This window comes from Barbus barbus (genome assembly GCF_936440315.1).
Source record: "Barbus barbus genome assembly, chromosome: 29".
Taxonomy (NCBI): Eukaryota; Metazoa; Chordata; class Actinopteri; order Cypriniformes; family Cyprinidae; genus Barbus; species Barbus barbus.
In genome coordinates this window covers 970802-987122 of record NC_136757.1, presented here as the reverse complement: position 1 = coordinate 987122, position 16321 = coordinate 970802, and the positions used below count along the sequence as shown (strand labels likewise).

Here is a 16321-nt window from a genome sequence, read left to right as displayed (position 1 = left end):
ATGTCCTTTGAGTTACTTTAGATGGAAGAGACAGATCTGATCTCACTAAATAATCTCTTAAATTTTGTCCATGTTTAAACACCGTAAGAGGGGGATTATGAAGTGATTTAAGTCTTGCATCCAATCGCAAAATGTGCTGATGTGTCTGTATGTGTGTGTGTGTGTGTGTCCCTTATGATTAAACCAGATACTATAACTTTAAGACTTATCTAAAAGACATCTGCTATGATGGCATTCTGAATGGTGTGTTTTGACATCTGCATATCTATATAGTTCAATTTGTCATAAGAAAGGGCAAAGTGAATATTGATTAGGTGTTTATCAAAGTCCTTTAAGTCACGTCAGCTCACCTTGGCCATACATATTATATTATTACATAAGTTATTGCATATTAAATCTTGGCAAAACACTAAGCAGCTATTTTCTATCCAGTCCATAAACAGTAACAGCAGGAATGTTGAAGATCACATTAATGTTCTCAATAGAGACATTTCTTTTTAACAATAAACAACTGCAATGTGGTTAGAAAATATTAAGTGATAGTGATTTAGTTTTCTTTCTTATAAAACATCCCCTTCTCGTTTACAATTTTACTTTGTAGTGCATGAGTGAACTGTCCAAAACAAACAATTTCTGTCCTTTTTCCAAACCTGTTTTAGCAGTGAGATCAAAAGATTCACCGTGCTCTCCCAGCTAGTTAGGTGCCAAGACCTATGTTCAAAAATGACAAAGATTGATCTGCACTCTAAAAATATTTGTATTTAAATTAAAGCAGGAGATAAAAATCAACAGATGTTTCAGCTATCTACCTCCATCAGTAACAATTCTTTGTTTTTCAATGATTATATAGAAAACGACAGACATTGGGTGATCATAATCACTCCACATACTCCAGTTAAACATCTGAAACAAATTACTGGGAACAATAAAACATCAGGCAAAAATGTTTATGATCTACAAATAACCATAAAGTGATTTACAAAAATGAAATCAATTCTCAAATAGTTTGAATGAGATCCATACATTAAAAAAAAATGTTTGTAAATAAATAAATACATACATGCATAGATACATTTACGATGTCACAAAAACAATTAATTTGTGACTCTTCCTGTACATTTGTGGATTTTGATCTATAAGGCATGCATAGACTCCACCCACTGTCTACACAAGCCAATCAGACAACAGCTGTGATGAGATGACCAATCATAGCAGTCATGTTTTGTTTTAGGACAGACTCATTTTACAACCCTGGCCTTGAAAAGAACTGCATTCTGTGGGAATTTATGAACTTTAGTTTAGATTATTTACTTTTCCGTGTTGGCACATGAGAATATATGCTTGTGTGAAGCCCAGAATTCCTGTTTAATAGCTGAATTCCTGTTGAAGAACTACACCGACCATAATCCTGGAGAGAGAGCAGAGAATCAGGAATCCTGATGTGGAGAAAAGATCATTGTGTCTGAGCACCAGAGGGCTCTGCGACACACACCACAGCCTCTGGGCTCCTATTATAGCAAGTATAAAGAGCTTTGTAACTCTACTGTGTTCTGTTTTTTTAGACATAAGTTGCTGCTGCATTAGGACATGGTGGTCCGGATCAATTAATGATAAAACTCAAAATGATTTTGGCAGATGTAGTCATAATTTAGCTACATTCTTAGCAGCTTACTTGTATTTAATTAATATGAGCTGCATCATTTATTAGAAGATCAAACTCAATGTTTTTTGAGGTTTGATAACTGATACAATCTGGATGTTAAAGGGTTATTTTACTGATATGACTGATATGAGTGTTTGTGTGTGTCCTGTGTTTTCTCATCTGAAGTGCATGAGGCTGTAGGAGTCCTGTTTGTCATTTTCAGATGAATGATGTGGACGTCACAGCAGACCTCTAGTGGACAGTCAGTGTGGCGTACTGTAAATACAGTGTGGATTCAGAGGAGAACTGCATGGGTTTATAGGCCCTTTAGTTCATGTTTGGACAGTATGTGTTTTTGATTAATTGTGCTGTGAGTATATGATTTGTCTACACATGTTTTCCTCCATGAGGCAACCCGCTCCGAGTTAAATCAGCTTTTACTGGGATACGGATATGTCTTTATCTCATGTTAGTGTATGTGATTTTAAACATATTTTTACAAAAACAGGAGAGTTTGAAGCAGAATAGATTGTGTTTAGGAGTGTGCATCAACTTAGCTATACTTTGGATATAAATCTGACAAACCCTGTTGACATTTGTTAAAATATATTTATGTTTATATATATATATATATATTGAAAAAAAATAGAAAGAAAGGTATGTATGTACACTAAGTGCACACAGCCCATCTACCCACCATCATCTGGTTCAGTTTGACAAAATAACAAAAGAAATAAACTGCTAACAGTAGAGTGACATGGAGAATAAGGATAGTGTTATTTTTTTGACGCAATTGAAGTGAATTTGAATCTGCCTTTTTCTCATCCATTTATTTAAAATAAAAATGAAGAAAATATTCAATAAGTGAGAATAAATTCTTGATGGGTATTTAATAGTACTATTGAGACTTGCTCCTTCACTAGCTAGTGTCAAGTCTGTCCTCAAATCTTATTTGTTTTCTCTGGCTTTTGATTAATATCCGTTTAAAGCTATGATGTCAAATTGCTCTGGGTCTATTTTATGACGCATGTTTCCTTTTATGCTTTTTATATACTGTGTTTTATTGTACAGCACTTTGGCGCAAAACTGTTGCTTTTAAATATGCTATAGAAATACATTTTGACTTGACTTGACTATTGAAATATTTAATAAGCCAATAATTGAAATTGGATGAGGTGTCCTTGCATTGATCAGACCGGCTGTTACATCGATCGTAATGCATGCAGCTCATGTTGTTCTTGCACTCAAAACCGTCCCTCTCTTCCTGCATCTCAGGTTTTGACTATAGCAGCTATAAAAACATAAGAAGTCTGTGGTAAACGTGTGTGTGTGTGTGTGAGAGAGAGAGAGAGAGAGAGAGAGGGAGATGGGGGTGGGTGAGAGTGTTTTCTGCTGCTGGTTGTTCAGTGTGTGTTATCAGGATGGTCCAGCGATTCAGTCTCCGCAGACAATACTCACAGGTAACACTTTCACTGTGTGTGTGTGTGTGTGTGTTCAGAAGCAGAAGCAGTAAACCTTTTAAAGTTTTCTTTGTTTGAGGACTGCACTGATCTCAGACAGAGAGGGCAGTCTGTTGGTGTAGTGCTGTGTGTTATGGGGTTATTTTTGTGAATATAAAATCTGCAGGACTATAAAAAAGCAGTCTTTTAAGAAAGAGTAACTTTGTATATTGTGAAAAGTTTTATTTTGTTTGAAACCTATTTTCTATGTAAATGTACTGGAGGAACATTATATTTCTTAAAGATTATCGCTACAGAGAATGCAGGGATGATCAGTTATGTTTCGTTCAAATGATTGTCTATGCAGGTGTAGAGTCAATTACAAAATCAATTTAGAAAAAAAAGAGGTTAAATAGAAACAGGGCTGGTCAATAAAAAAATATAAAAAAATATAGCCACAAACCTTCACCACATTAGAATATACTTGGTACCATATTTAGAACCATTTCTGCTTTTGATTGGAGACTTTGGTATCTTGGCACATCTGAGTACAGTTTGAGACTAGAATAGACTCATGTGAGATTATTGAGGATTTTTCTCTCAGGAGGAACATCAGAAAAGCAGGAGACGGAAGGAAAGGTCTCCATTTACACTCTATGCAATCTTATTACCGGAGAAACAATCGAGACATTAAAGAGATTTATGTTTTGTGGGCTATGAGGCTTTGAAATGTGGGCATCTGTTTGAGAATATTTAGTACTTGATAAAGCGATACCTAAGTGTTAAAGCCGAGTTAAATATTTACTCGCTTTAACTCACTGACTGTATGTCAACAATCCCATGTGATTTGACCCAAAGTAGCCTTTACACCTTCAGGCTTAGTTTCTGAGTTTCTCTGCTGTCATTCTTCAAACTACAGATCCCCAAATTCTATTGCAGATACATTGCATATCATCACTTTGTTGGGGGGTTCTTAGATTTCACATCTGAGAGGCATACGTACGTTTTAATCAGGGATCATCAGCTGCTTCTCACCAGATGCTGTGCTGAGCACTGAAACTGTGTTGCTCCTTGTGCACCAGGTTCTTGCGACCTCTCAACACACGAACAGGTTGTTCTTGACATCAGTAATCCATCGCCATAGTTCAACACCAGGAAATCTGTCTATCTGGGGTGTTCTCCTCCCTCTCAGGCACCCCGGGGGCTTCCCTCAGAAGGGCCATCCATAGCTTTAGATGGGTGCTCCCTCACTGGTGTCCACTGTTTCAAGTCATGTCTAAACACTACTAAAGAAAAAGGTGGCTTTATTTGATCCATACTGTCAATTATTATAACAGTTAAAACTCTATTCATGTAGTCTTAATGTTATATTGTGTCTTATGTTTTATGTCAAAATAAAAAATATGTATAGACCCCACGTTATTGGTATTTTAATAATGTCGACTTATGTTAAACTTTATTCTTGTACATGCAGGCATTGTGTTAAGCGGTATACATAATATATTGCATGAAAAGTGTTTCTGTTGCTACATGAAAATGTCTGAAATGTCTGTGTATTTGACAAGAACTGTGTCAGACATTGATCAGTTAAATCCAGCCACAGCTGAACATGCATCAGAAGCAATGACTGAAGTGCTGTTAGGAACAGTGATTGTTACGTGTTTAACTGGAAGGAAATGATGGCATTTTGCATTAGATAATTGCTTTTTAGAGGAAAACATTTCTACCACAACCTAACTGTTTGGCAGATGTTTTGTGATATCCCCAGCTTGTAGGAAAAGTAATCTGGTTATTTTGAGTTGTGGCATTGACCCACAGCATGATTCCTTCCTGTTGTTTTTTTTTTGTCATTCTTCATTAGAATCCCAGTACACACACAAATCCAAATCTGTTTTATGACCACCCATATACACCCCACGGAATACAATAGAGCAGACCTCCTGTCCAGACCTGATGTACTTTATTTGCATGTGTATCAGTTAGTGTGAGTCAAAATCGTTCATTGTTGTTTTGTTACATCATGACTAAACACTTCAGCTCACATTGAACTATTTTTTTTTCTACATTTCTTCTCTCTTTTTATTTGTATTTTATTTTGTGCCCTTCTGTCAGCGGTCTCTGTGGAAACGGAGCGATGTGTAATCAGAGGACAGTCTAAATGGACACAGGTGTCTGAGTCTGAACAAGTCAACAACATCCACAGTGTTTGTTACGTTTAAGCTGTACTGTGGCTGTTACGGGGGTGACGAGACGTGAGACGTGCGGATCCATTTGCAAAGCTTTATTATAAGACATGGTCAAGACAGGCAGGGTCAAATAACAGCAAACAGGTATGGCAAAGGCAAGAGACAAGAATAATCCAAGGGCAAGCGTGGGTCGACGATCGGCGTACAATATCCAGACAGGGCAAGGCAGAGAGAATAATCCAGGAACACGGGCAGGAATCAAAACACAAGGAAACAAACTAGGAAAACTATGACCAGAAAACGCTTCGTAGAGTAGCTAGGCTAGACAATACTCGGCGGTGAGCAAGAGCAAGTCCCAGGCTTAAATAGTGAGTGGTGGTGATTGTGAAATGATGATCAGGTGTGGGCGAGATAGTGAACAGCTGTGCATGTCGTCAGTGCAATGGATTGTGGGAAATGGAGTCCAATGTGTTGTGAGTGAAAATAGTCCCTGTGGTGAACGGGTGACCTCTAGTGGTGGTTAACCGGGAGAGCATGGACCAGATTCGTGACAGTGGCGTTGCTTGTATTGACTTTACTTTACAAAAGAAAGCTTCTAAAGGTGACGTTAGAAGCTGAATACGCCCTGCTGAATGCTGTTTTCACCATGCTTCATAAAATGCAACTATAACACTGATCATTGAAAGCGTGAGAAAAATTCAGTTACACAACCGCAGAGCATTTCCTGTTTCCTGTGTGAGATGCCACTAACAGCTATTGTTGGAGCTGCTCTCATCTGCGTGTGATCGGTGTGTCTTATGCCGAGCCAGTAAATCACTCATTGGTTTTTCTGTATGCATGAGTTTGTGCACATGTGTGAGCTTTGATCTGCACGTTTAATGAATACTCATGACTAATTATTTATGTAGGCCATCGCTCTTATCCAGGTCACATCATCTCTGCATATTTGACCCAAAAGCAGAGAGAGATTGTACTCGGTGTTCTTGCTTTGCTTTGAGGGCATCAAAGAAGGGTCATTCTATGACACTTCCCACAACACAGAGCTTTAAACACAAGAAAGAAGCTGAAGAAAGAGGTCAACATTGCTTTAGCAATATTGATCATCACACTAAATCTCTCTCTCTCTCTGTGTGTGTGTGTGTGTGTGTGAATAGATGTGTCTGACTAACTTATATTTCCTGTTTCCTATTCTCTCAGGATGATCTTATTCTGGGATGTGAGGATGTTTTTACACACATGCACACACACACACACACACACACACACACACGCATTGGGTTTCCACATTTTATGGGTTCATTCCATAGGCATAATGGTTTTTTGGTAACACTTTAGAATACTGTTCCATCATTAATGAATAACTACACAAGAACGCATGAGTAACGCAATATTAGCACTCTAGTAACTATTAGTAACTAACAGGAAACTCTGATTAATGAATTAGTAAGTGATAGTGCTTAGTCAAATGTGATAGTTCACTATTAGCTAATCAGTAACTATTATTTTTTCATACCTCCCTAAGAACTACTGAACTACTCTATATAGGTTCATAATTAATATGAATAATACATAATGTATAATTAATTGTAAAGTAAACGTCATGGTAACCCACTAGTAATGACTCAAGTATTACCAAATTCTTCAGAAGGAATTACTAATTATTTGGGTCAGTTTTCTAAAGTGAAGATCATGATAACTCTCTAGTAATTACTGACGTCAGTGTAAACTTTTGAGGTTTTTGTAAGTTTCTGGTTAGTAATTCATTTTGCTAGATTTAGTAACACTTAAATCATTACTAGTGGGTTACCGTGATCTTCACTTTAGAATACTGATCCAAATAATTAGTAGTTTCTTCAGAAGGATGTATAACACTTGAGTAATTACTATCCAAAACCGTACATGCAGAGGATAACATAAGTATTGAACGTGCCACCATTTTTCTCAGTAAATATATTTCTAAAGGTGCGGTCATGATTTTTTCACCAGACGTTGGTAACAACCCAAGTACTCCATACATACAAATAAAACAAAACAAATAAGTTCAGAAATGAAGTTCTGTGTAATAAAAGTGACGCAGGGAAAAGTACTGAACTACTGAAATGTATTGAATACTTTGTACAAAAGCCTTTGTTGGTGATGACAGCTTGAAGACGCCTCCTGCAGGAGAAACTAGTGGCATGCATTGATCAGATGTGATCTTGTCTTCAAATCTGGAAGGTTCTGTGGGTCTCTTCTATGAACTCTGACCTTTAGTTCTTATTTTCTATAGGGTTCAAGTTCGAGAGTTTGCTTGGCTGTGTTTGGGATCATCTTCATCATCCTGGTACTGTAGGAGTTGGACTGAAGCAGCTAATATTAATTTCCACTGACGAGGGGCAGGATTGCTTTCTAGATTTCAGCTGGATTTTCCATGGCTTTATGCACCTCCCTTTCTTCTTCACAGAACTTCATTTCTGAATTTGTTTCTTTTGTTTTCTTTGTATGTATGGATTATTTGGGTTGTTACCGACATCTGGTGAAAATTTCAAGTCAACAGCACCTTTAGAAATATATTTACTGAGAAAAATGGTGACGTGTTCAATACTTATTTTACCCGCTGTATACCTCAAAAGCTTACAATGACCTCATCCAATATTAGAGAGTTGTCATGCTTTTCATTTTAGAATACTGATTCAAGTTATTTGTTATGAAACGGGTCCATGGACTTTAATTCGCTTGCCACCAGAGGTCCCTCTTCCATCAAATCGACTCTCACACCACACAGACTGTCATATATTACCCTGGACTGCATTTCCCATCATTCATTGCACTAAGTACTCACAGCTGTCTCAATCACACGCTCACACCTGAGAATTATCACACAATCACACACCCTGCTTAAACTATGGACTTCCTTTCACAGATCGCAGTGTATTGTTCTGCGTATAGCACTCTCCTAGTGTTAGCTGCCTTTCTGAGCCATTCTGTGCTTCTGTTTAGTCTCATGTACTGTTCTGCGTTTATCACTCACCTAGTGATAGCTGCTTTACTGAGTCTAGTTTCCAGTCCTAGTTAGTCTTGTCATTCTGTGTTTCCTTGTTTCCCGTTTCCTTATTCCTGCCAGTGTATCTTGGATTAACCCTTGTCTCGCTGTTCGGACCCTGTTTGTACCTCGTTTGGATTATTGCTCACGTTATTGATTACCCCTCTTCTCAAGCCCGTTGGATATTGTTTGCCGATCAAAGACCCAAGCTTGCCCTAGGATTAATAATAATAATAATTCATTACATTTATATAGCGCTTTTCTGCTTTTTCTAAGCACTCAAAGCGCTCTACATTGTGAGGGGTGGATTATTCTTGTATCTTGTCTGTGCCATATCTGTGTGCTGATGTTTTGACCCTGCTTGTGTTTTTTGATCACGTCTTTTTGTTTAATAAAGTTTGCAAATGGATCCTCACGGCTCCTTCGCCCCGTTACATTATTAGTAGTTCCTTTAGACTACCTTTTGGTCATATTTGAATCATTACTAGTGGATTACCATGATCTTCCCTTTAGAAATAATTATACATTATGCGTAATTCACATTAATTATAAACCTGTATACAGTAGTTCTTAGTAGTTCTCCAGGATATGAATACAAATAGTTATTATTGATTAGCTAATAGTGAACTACCAGTTTCAATTGAGCAATATTACTTACTAAATCGTTAATCAGAGTTTCTTGTTAGTTAATAGTAGTTACTAGAATGTTATTATTAGTGCATTAGTCATTTGTACCTGACTGTGTAGTTATTCATTAATGATGGAACAGTATGCTAAAGTGTTACCAGTTTTTCTGCTGTACAGACTGTGTTTTCTATCCTCTTACTCTAACCCTACACCTAAACCTACCCCTCACACACAACTACAGGCATTTGTTCAATGTAGTATGTTTTCTTTTAAGCTATTTGGTTCATGTGGACACAGGAAATGCAAACCTCATAAACCATGTCCATGCTGCAATGCTCACTATGTCATTCTACACATAATCCTGATAAAGCATGCATTCAAGCACACACACAGATCACAGATACAATGGTTTTACACAGAAGTGATGGTATCCAGTAAATCCCACACCTTCTCCACTCCGCACTAAACATTCACATCTGATATCAGTTCATATAAAGGGTGATTTTTATGAGCCGTTGAGATAGCAAGGACCGTTCTGAGGAGTCACCATTTGAACAGTGTTTGTAAGGAGTGTGTAGATCATGAGGAATGATGGGCTCTCTGTATCTGATGCTGCTGTGAGGAACTCGTCTCCCTCTAGTGGCTGTGTGGTGTCCTTCACAGCTCACGGTGCGCCAGTGTCCTGCTGAAGATGTCTGTGTATGAGAGTGTGATGTCTGATCTATCCATGAGAATGTGAGGGCATGTTCAAGGATTCAGTGACAGTATTGAGTGCATTATATTCCTGCTGTGTCCATGTGTCCAGTCTAGAGGTTTAAGTTAGTATTTTCACATAATATCAGTGACTCCAAAACAGGAAGTGTTGACTGAAGTGAAAGGTAGCCTACCTGAACTTTGCATATATTCAATATGCAATATATATATATATTGTGTATATTCATTTGGTCAGTAAGAGATCTGAATGAATAATTTGTAACCCTTTCATCCTTTATATGGTATGTTAAATTGTTTTAGACACCTGTGTGAACGTAAACATCTGAATGCATCAGAAAATTGGAGTTAGTTCTGAGAAAAGCTTGTGCAGCATTTGTTTGCACGTGATATTTTGATATTTCTCTATGCAATGCAATGACATTCAGACATTTTTAAGAGTGACTTCATTGTCCAAATACTATTTAAATAAATACAGCCATTGCATTTATTTAAAGAAATCGTTGTTTCATCAGAAGATATGTTTCCTTACCACCAGAATGCAGTGCTGTTTATGTCAGTTTTGATGGTAACTGCTCAAACCAGTTTATGCCTCGTTTTTTTCTGATCTTGCATGACTGTGGGTTAATTTTAGCTCAGGATGTTCCGTGTTCTGCTGAGAACAGTATGTCTTTATGCTTAAAATACTCAAGTCTCTGAGATGAGACAGCAGACTATTCTATAACAAACTCTAGATCCAGAAGCACAAGACATTGTTTTGGTTTAATGATTAGGGAATGTGCCATTTTCAGCTTTCTAGATTAAGATAACAGTAGAGCATGTCCAAAAACAAAACAAAAAACTGAATCATATGCTGCACTAAAAAAACGAAGCCTATTTTTAGAGCCACTGATTGTGAGTACTGACGCTATACCACGCCTGAGCCGGAGCTATGGCAGTGGAAGTGACTGGAGTTTATAATCGTGTTTCTTTGTGTTGTGAATGAGCATATTTGAGTCATTAATTGGTCCAATTTAGGGTGAAGACACTAACAAGGAGTGATGTTATGTAAGATGCACTCTGATAACCTTCTGTACAGAGATAACTGACACATTCTGGATCTTTCTGGCCTCTCTTCAGTGTGCCTAGCAGCTTGGGACAATCGTCCAGCTCCGGTGTGTGTGTGTGTGTGTGAGTGTGAGTGTGTGTCTGTGTGTGTGTGTGTGTGTGTGTGTGTGTGAGTGTGTGTGTGTGTCCTAGAGGCATTCAGAATGAACTGGTGCTGTCAGTGAGCAGGAACTCCAGGTGAATCCCAGCAGCTGGGTGACATCATCGCTTATGTGAATAATGCATCTCTTTGTTGTGCGAGGAATGTGGTTTGTGTGCAAGTATGTGTGCACACTTACTCTCAGTCAGCTGTCGCTGTGAACCTGCATGTTTATAGAGTGAGGAATGTGTTTCTAATAATGTTTATTTAAACTGAAGCCAAGCGTCACCGTTGGTGCTGCTCATACGTAACTTGTGGAGTAAGTTACATGTAACGGAATTACGTAATTTAATTACAAAATAAGGTTACACTTTATTTTAAGGTGTCCTTGTTACAGTGTAATTATACATTTAAGTACTGAGTAATTTTAATTGACTACATGTTCTTACTATATGGTTAGGGTTAGGATTAGGGTTTGGTTTAGGGTTACTTGCATGTAATTGTATATAATGTTTTGTTAGTATTATAGTAAGTACATGTAACGTGTAACAAGGACACCTTAAAATAAAGTGTTACTCAAAATAAATGTAACTGTAACTGAAAATGTGTAGTTAGATTACAGTTACTTATGAAAATGTTAACAATTACAAAGGGGGTTACTTCTGAATATTTTCACACACATACAGATTTTATTGATTTCTTTCCCAAATTGTATTGACTGATCTAAAGTGAAGTGAAGTGAAGTGAAGTGAAGTGAAGTGACATACTGCCAAGTATGGTGACCCATACTCGGAATTCGTGGTCTGCATTTAACCCATCCAACGTGCACACACACAGCAGTGAACACACACACACACACACACACACAGCAGTGAACACACACACAGCAGTGAACACACACACAGCAGTGAACACACACACACCGTGAACACACACCCGGAGCACACCCTAAAATATGAGACACCAATACTTCAGGAGTTTACGACACAGAATAGGGCACATCCTTCTTAGATAACTGTTTTATTTCCTATTTGGGTTTATGCATATGCTTTATTTTCAAATTAACTGATTTTTTTTTTTTTGCCAAGGCATTATTTCCTGTCATATATGTGCAAAGATTTGATTTAAAAAACAGTATCATATCTATTAACTGCAACCCGAATTTCAGAAATGGGATGTTTTTTAAATTTGAATGAAATGAAAATTTAAAAAATTTAAAATCACATGAGCCAATATTCTATTCACAATAGAACATAGAGAACATAACAAATGTTTATACTGAGAAAGTTTACACTTTTATCTGCTAAATGAGCTCATTTCAAATGTCATGCCTGCTACAGGTCTTAAAAAAAGTTGGCACGGGGACAACAAAGGGCTGAAAAAGCAAAACATTTTGAAAAGATTCAGCTGGGAGAACATCTAGCAACTAATTAAGTTAATTGACATCAAGTCTGTAACATGATTAGCTATAAAAGGGTTGTCTTAGAGAGGCAGAGTCTCTCAGAAGTAAAGATGGGCAGAGGCTCTCCAATCTGTGAAACAGTGCGTAAACATATTGTGGAATACTTTAAAAACAACGTTCCTCAACGTCAAATTGCAAAGGCTTTGCAAATCTCATCATCTACAGTGCATAACATCAAAAGATTCGGAGAAACTGGAGAAATCTCTGTGCGTAAGGGACAAGGCTGAAGACCTTTGTTGGATGCCCGTGGTCTTCTGGCCCTCAGACGACACTGCATGATTCTATCATTGACATCACTAAATGGGCCCAGGAATACTTCCAGAAACCACTGTCGGTAAACACAATACACCGTGCCATCTGCAGATGCCAACTAAAGCTCTATCATGCAAAAAGGAAGCCATATGTTGGCATGGTCCAGAAGCATTGTTGTGTCCTGTGGGCCAAGGCTCATTTAAAATGGACTGTTTCAAAGTGGAAAAGTGTTCTCTGGTCAGACAAGTCCAAATCTGACATTCTTGTTGGAAATCACAGATGCTATGTCCTCTGGGCTAAAGAGGAGGGAGACCTTCCAGCGTGTTATCAGCGTTCAGTTCAGAAGCCAGCATCTCTGATGGTATGGGGGTGCACAAGTGCATATGGTATGGGCAGCCTGCATGTTTTGGAAGGCATATCAAGGTTTTAGAGCAACATATGTGACCCTGGACCACAAAAAAATGTTCAGTGTCAATTTTTCGAAATTGATATTTATGCATCATCCGCAAGCTGAATAAATAATCTTTCCATTGATGTATGGTTTGTTAGGATAGGACAATATTTGGCCGAGATACAACTATTTGAATATCTGGAATCTGAGGGTGCAAAAAATTCTTAGCAATGCATATTACTAATCAAAAATTAAGTTTTGATATATTTACGGTAAGAAATTTGCTAAATATCTTCATGGCACATGATCTTTACTTGATATCCTAATGATTTTTGGCATAAAAGAAAAATCAATAATTTTGACCCATACAATGTATAGGTACAATGGCTATTGCTACAAATATACCCCAGCGACTTAAGACTGGTTTTGTGGTCCAGGGTCACATATGCTCCCCTCCAGACGATGTGTATTTCAGCAGGACAATGGAAAACCACATACTGCAGCTATTACAACAGCATGTCTTCGTAGTAGAAGAGTCTGGGTGCTGAATTGGCCTGCCTGCAGTCCAGATCTTTCACCTATAGAGAACATTTGGCGCATCATTAAACAAAAAATACGTCAAAGATGACCACAAACTCTTCAGCAGCTGGAAACCTATACCAGGCAAGAATGGGACCAAATTTCAACACCAAAACTCCAGAAACTCATAACCTCGTTGTCAAGATGTCTTCAAACTGTTTTGAAAAGAAGAGGAGATGCTACACCATCGTAAACATGCCCCTGTGCCAACTATTTTGAGACCTGTAGCAGGCATCAAATTTGAAATGAGCTAATTTTGTGCTTAAAATTGTAAAAATTTCTCAGTTTAAACATTTGTTATCTATATTCTATTGTGAATAAAATATTGGCTCATGTGATTTGATAGTCTTTTAGTTTTCATTGTATTCAAATTTAAAAAAACGTCCCAACATTTCTGGAATTCGGGTTTTATATCAAGTTATGATTTAACCTCAGAATGACCTCAAAGTAAAAAAGAGGTGCTAAAGTCTGATTTTGAGGTGGCTGTGCTTTAAAATTAAATGATTATAATCTTAATTTAAGTGATGGAGGATTTTTGAAAGTCTGACAGTAATCAGTGTTGAGTGCTACAGCAATGTTAACCCTGCCTGCTTTACATTTCAAAATTAAAAAAAAAAAAGTATAGAAAAAAAAAAGGAATCAAAAAGTAATCAAATGTAATCAGTTACATTACTTTAATTAAATTGAAATAGTTACACTATACTTATTACATTTTAAATAGGGTAACTTGTCATCTGTGAACGATTACTTTTCCAAAGTAACTTCCCAACACTGTAAACTTAGGGATTGGGAACTAATCTTGAACGTAAGTATTAAAATTAATACATGCTACAGACATGAAGGATCCCTCAAATCATGCAACTTGTTGAAAATCGTTTTGCTTTTCTAAGCGGCCTGACTTATTGCTAAAGATCACAAACTAAAGAACCGAGATATGGAGGTTCAAAGCTAGTTGGAAGCATGTGCTGTGCTTCATTCACTGAAAACAGTACTCACTGCCTGAATGAGGCCTGCTGTTATATAAGCCAGCTCTCGCCTAAAGCACAGCTTCATCATGCTCTTTCTCTTCCATTGAGAGGAGTTTTGGCAGTTTCTCGTCTGCCCCTCTTATGCACCCCATTTCACTTCTGCACACACACACACACTCTCATACACACTCATACACTCACACACTCTCTCTCTCTCACACACTCACACACACACACACACACACACACACACAGTAGTGTCACGCAGCAGTTGTGTGGATCTGCAGTGTTCATGATCATGGCGTCTGTATGCACTGAAGGCAAAGCCAGTCATTAGTCTGGACACAGTAGATGGTTATGATTGGTTTTAGGGTCTCTGTCTGTGATTGGTTGAGGTTGGTAGGTCACCATAACTCATTGGCTAAGCTCTTGAAGCCCTTTAAACCCATGAATGAATTTCCTCATTAGTTGTCCAACAGTGTTTTTCTTACCAAAAGAGTCCCGCCGTGACAAAACCCTTCTCATGGGCTCTGGCTCTCTCTGCTTCCTTCTCACACACAGTAAACGTTCACGCTGAGCTTTTGGGGTTTTCATTGGCTGTGTGAACTCCCAACACTTGCTTTCTCAACTCTGATGTCTCTACTGCAGCTCGACGGTGAGTTTTTCAGAGCGCTGTAAGAGCCCAGGCCCACACGGGCTGAATTACTCCTCATTGTCTTTGCTTTAAGAACATGGACACTTTATTTTCTCTGTTGTTCATCATGTTGTAATGGAACAGCACGGACAATCTGGATGCTCAAATCAAAACTCAACACACCCGAGTGAATGAACGCCTTGTGAATGTCTGCCAGCTCAATGATTTCTCCAATGGACATCATTCTCAGCCTGATAACACCAGACTCCTCTCCGTCCACTTCCCCAACCAACACCGTGAGTTCAGTGCGTGTGTGTGTTGTTAGAAAACTCCTACTTTTGGCTGAATTACACTTATATTACACTTAAATATAAGTGTAATATTACACTTGAAATGTGCATCAGTACTCTTATAGACATTTTGATATGTACATATCATAAGAAATCTGTATTTGACCTATTTTATGGTTTGTGTGTTGGCTTGTTTTCGCTCAAAAGCCATGATTTGCAGTGCCGTCTCAAACCTGCATGACTGACTGACTTCTGTAAACTGAGGTTTATCATGTTTAAGCTGCTTTTTCCCATGAATATGAATGGGGACTGAGCCTATCAAGATCCAAAGACAATAAAAACATCCTCCGTATGACTTATCTTCTGAAGGCATTTGATAACTTTGGGTAAAAACCAGAATAGACCAAAATAACAGACTAGTGTGTAATGTGTTGTTCATGTTTATGGCCCATAAATCTCATTTTATATATATATATATATATATATATATATATATATGGTGGTTCAACTTACATTTCCAAGTCATATAGAGGCTTGGGATGACATACCAGTGTAAGTAAATTATGACATAATTTGCATTTCTTGGTAAGAAGAGTATCAGACACATTGGCATGAATCTGGTCAAAAGCTTATAAGAGACTTTCACAAATGCTGTTTTGACATAATTACTCATGAAAGGCCCTCTTGTAGCTCTTGACCCAAGATAACCAGGGATTTGTTGAGTTTCACAACAGTAACACTAGTACTGACAAAACTAACAGTAAGAGTATACAGTTACATGTGTTTAGTTTGAAAGTATACAGTTTTAGCATGTGTTGTTCTTGTGTGTGTGTGTGTGTGTGTGTGTGTGTATGAGCTCAGCTTAACATGATCATCAGTTATGTAATTGTCCACTGCTGATGAATAAGGCATTGTTACTGGCTCCAGTCTCC

General features: G+C 37.8%; 1 protein-coding gene across 1 annotated transcript in view; it reads left to right on the top strand.

Annotated features, from left to right (window-relative positions):
* Window positions 1-2991: 2991 nt before the first annotated feature.
* Window positions 2992-16321, top strand: part of LOC306849775 (transmembrane and coiled-coil domains protein 1-like) — a 36783-nt gene continuing 23453 nt past the window's right edge. The window contains exon 1 of the mRNA XM_079385075.1: window positions 2992-3102. Within this exon, the coding sequence (XP_079241201.1) occupies window positions 3064-3102 (39 nt within the window). The 5' untranslated portion in view covers window positions 2992-3063. The remainder of the gene's footprint in view (window positions 3103-16321) is intronic.